The sequence below is a fragment of the Ammospiza nelsoni genome, chromosome 10 (genome assembly GCF_027579445.1).
Source record: "Ammospiza nelsoni isolate bAmmNel1 chromosome 10, bAmmNel1.pri, whole genome shotgun sequence".
Taxonomy (NCBI): domain Eukaryota; kingdom Metazoa; phylum Chordata; class Aves; order Passeriformes; family Passerellidae; genus Ammospiza; species Ammospiza nelsoni.
Window position 1 is genome coordinate 1935775 of NC_080642.1, and position 4094 is coordinate 1939868.

A 4094-nucleotide genomic window follows, 5' to 3' on the forward strand; every position below is an offset into this window, starting at 1 on the left:
TCCCAGCTCCAGCTCTGCCTGTAACCCGTTCGTGAACCGAACAGCAGAACGCAAACCCGGCTTGTCCAGGCAGGCTCGGTGCAGTGACGGGGGTGATGGATGCGCTCACGGGCAGCGAATCCTCGCCGGGAGCGGCTCCAGCGCCAGGGGAGGCGGCTCGGCCGTGAGTGCCCGGGGCTGATGCCGGAGGGACGGCGGGGAGCGGGCACCGCTCGGGGAGGCGGAACGGGAGGCGGCTCCTCCCCGCTGCGGGACACGGTAACCGGTATGAGATGGGAAATGGGACGGGGAATGGGGAATGGGGAATGGGGAATGGGGAATGGGGAATGGGGTGGGACGGGATGGATGGGATGGGTGGGATGGGACGGGATGGGATGGATGGGACGGGGTGGGATGGGATGGGATGGATGGGATGGGATGGGATGGGATGGGATGGGATGGGACGGGGTGGGATGGGATGGGATGGGATGGGGTGGGATGGGATGGGATGGGATGGGACGGGATGGATGGGATGGAGAGCGGGTTGGCAGCCCAGGGTGCGGTGAGATGCGTGCGGGGGCAGCGCGCACACCGAGCGAGCCCCGAGCGGCGCTGCCGGCGGGGATGAAAAAGCGCAGAAAGGGCTGGGCTGGGTGCCTGGGCTCGGCAGAGGGCGGCACAGCCCCGCTGCCATCCCCTCCTGCCCGCGCTCCGACACAGGTACCGGGAGCAGCGAGTGACAGCCAGGCGCCGGTAAAGGTCTTATAAAGGTTTTTCATTTTGTAAAATAAAAACCTTGACGTTTTGGTACATTAGAGCATCGCAGCCCGGGGTCTTGCAAAATTGCCTCTAGTTTCGATTGCTTTTAAGTTTAAAAATGTAGAATCGGTGGCTGGTTTGGGCTGGAAGGACTTTAAACTTTATCTCGTTCATTTCCTGCCTCCCACAGTCCAGCCTCCGTCCAAGCCGGCCTTAAAGCCAGCTTTAAATAATGTATTTCCAAGTTATTTCTGCTGGTAGCTTTAAAAAGGAATTATTTTCCTATACACCTATTATTATAGCATTTTAAAATAATAATATTGGACTATTGGTTATTGTAATTAGTCATCTTTAATGAATATGAGAATTTCCCACCTTTTTCATGCTCAAGCACATCCACATTACACGATCCCCTACCTGGGTGGAGATGGATCTAAATCCCCGTGCAGGAGCATTCTGAGCGTTGTGTTGCCTCAGATTTATTCCAAAAGTCACCAGTTTTATGTTTTGGCACAATCTCAGCTTGGAAGAAAATGAAAGTAATGCCCTGGAAGGAGCTGCCGTCCACAGCTGGAATGGAAAAAACGCCAGCACAAAGTCTGGGAGCGGAGGAGGAGCTGGAGGGCAGGAGCTGCACCGTGACTGGGCAGAAGCGCTCAGACCTTGCTGACTCAACAGGACAAGGTGGGGATTCATTTCCCTGTGTGCCTGGTGTTTCCTGAAGGACCTGGATTGATGGTTATTTTCATAGATTTTTCCTTATGTAGCAGATCAGGATTTGTCTCCAATTTTGTTGTTCAGAGTGTCACAAAACCAGGCTTTCCTTCCTATAAAAATCAAACTATTTATAGTATGTTTTCCATGATCAAACGGATCAGTTTTCACTGATAAGCTTTAAAGTTGATAATCAAAATAAATTTTATTGATCTAAAATCAAATAATAAGCACTGATACATAACTTAGGTTTTTTTCTTCCAGTATTTATTCTCCTACTGTCCACTGAAAATCAGGTTGATGCATAAAAAGATTCCTATTAGTTAATTACTGATTTTGAGAGGAATCAGTCTGAAATTCTGCTATTTAAATGCTTTATATAAAATTGTTTTAATCTGCTTTAAGGCCATTGTTGGTGAAATGTTCTCCAAATGCTTCCTTTAAAGGATGATTAATTTAAAATTAAAATTTTAAAATCAGATCCTACACAGAAACACGAGGCAGGTGGGCTCTGGAAAATCGAATTCCCCTGGACTCCACGCTGCTGTTCTGGGTGTTGGATTTATTTGTCAAATCTAAAACATTTATGAGCCCTGTGGTTATATTTTTGAAGATAAAGCATAATTAATTGTGCTGTGAAATCAAACTTTCTGTCATCCTGGCTGTGTCTTTGTGTGTGCTCGTGCAGGATAAATATTATCACTGCAAACATCAGAAACCATTTGGAATTCCCACAGTTAGGCACTGGGGTTATTTTGGCTTAAAGATGTCTAAAATAGATGACAGAGCACGTGTGGTTTTAAGGAAATGAAACTACATGTGGTACAGGCCTGGGGCTTTGGTTTTAAACCGAGTTTTGTGAAGATTTATCCATTGGAATCTCTGATCCTGACATCGGAGCAGCAGCTTCAGCACGGATCCCACAGGGGTCTGGAGGGACCTGCTGTGAATTTGTGTGCCTCAAATCCAAAAATTACCTGGCTAATGGTAAAAGCAGTCACGATTTTGGTCAAAACCACCTTGAGTACATTGCTTGATTTGAGGAAGTTGATTTTTACCTTCCCCCCTCCGCCCCTTCCTGGTCATCCTGGTGGCTTCCAGCCCCGGGGACGTGACAGGCAGGCAGGGCATCAGGACACCACGGGCACTGCTGGTGGGGCCAGCACGTCCTGGCGCCGTCCCTGCTGGGGCAGCACGCGCAGAGCGCGGACACGGCGAGCGTCCTCCACGGGGACATCGTGGACACGTGTGACGACCTCACCCTGAATGCCACCACGGCCTTCCAGTGGTTCTCCGAGCTCTGTTCCAGCGCCAGGTTCTTGATGAGGACCCACGCCGATGTCCTCGTCAACGCTCCCAACCCGCTGCAGCTCCTGCTGCAGCTGAACTCCCCGGAGAACGTTTTCACCGCGTGCCCCCTCATCGATAATTATCTCTGCCTACCGAGGCTTCGACAGGAAAAGGTTCATCTCCTACAGGAGTATCCCCTCCAGCTCTGTCCTCCCTTCTGCAGCGGCCTGGGGTACGTCCTGGATGGAAAACTGGCCCTGAGCACTTACGAGCTGATGGGCCACGTGAAACCTCTGAAATTTGAGGATGTTTATGTGGGGATTTGCTTAAATATACTCAAGGTCAACATCACTCTCCCACGAGATGCAGAGCAATTCTTTCTCTATGAAATCGACTTTGATATCTGTAAGTACAGATGTTTGATTGCAGTTCATGGCCTTACATCAAGTGAACTGATCCAGTTTTGGCAGGATTTGTCATCCAACACCTCAAAACCTTGCCTTTGATTGTGGATTTATTTAGAAACTTCCATTTGCTGTAAGAGTGGCCTCTAGAATGACTCTGACTGCTGGGGCAGTGTTCCTCTAGGGCATTCCAGGGCTTTTGTCCAAAACCAGGGATTCACAAAGCATTTTTCCAGGTGTGTATCCCACACCCAGAGGGTGCCTTGGAATGCTCTGTCCCATCTGCCTCTGCTGCCTTTCCATGTCCTCGGATCAGCCCTGGGATTTCCCCCTGAATCCTCTGGAATGTACAAAATGCCATCGAGGAAAGACGTTCCTGCCAAGAAAGCAGCTTGGAGGATGCTTCCTGAATCCCTGCCTGCATTGCTTTTATTGTTTTATTGCCACTCTCCTTTATTTGTTTTCTGCCCAGAATTTAGCCCAACCCAACCTTGTTTTCTGTGTCAACCTCCTGAGACTGTCACACCTTGTTATTTAAATGTGTCATCTCCAAACGCTCCCAGGAGCGTTCCCAGCCTGGGCATCCCGTGGGATCTGCAGGAGCTGCTGAGAAATGCTGAAAATGTGATGCACTTTGTGTGTGCACACGAAATGGAGAGACTTTGCTGTCTCTGCTGCTGTTGCCAGGCCAGGGAGATGGAGTGGAGCTCACGATCAATTTGGATATCCCAAAAATACCAGGATCATCAATCCTCCACCCCTGTGTGTGTGCGTGGTGCATCCCAGGACTTTTGGAACCCTGTGGGGAAGATGAAAAACCATTTCTGCTGTGCCTGTTTCTTTATGAATTTTTTAAGCCTTTTTCTAGATGAGTTTTTTATTCCAGTTTGATAATGCAAAAAAGGAAGAAATCCGCCCATTGCTACCATAAAGGCGACCAACTCCTCC

The 4094-nt window shown here is 49.2% G+C and overlaps 1 protein-coding gene across 1 annotated transcript; it reads left to right on the top strand.

The window, feature by feature from the left end:
• Window positions 1-2524: 2524 nt before the first annotated feature.
• On the top strand, window positions 2525-3248 carry B3GALNT1 (beta-1,3-N-acetylgalactosaminyltransferase 1 (globoside blood group); the record flags this gene model as incomplete). The annotated part of the gene is given in 4 exon segments (XM_059479464.1): window positions 2525-2589; window positions 2591-2885; window positions 2887-2926; window positions 2929-3248. Coding segments are annotated over 4 exon segments (720 nt in total), but the record flags the coding sequence as incomplete, so codon positions are not given.
• Between the last annotated feature and the right edge of the window lie 846 nt (window positions 3249-4094).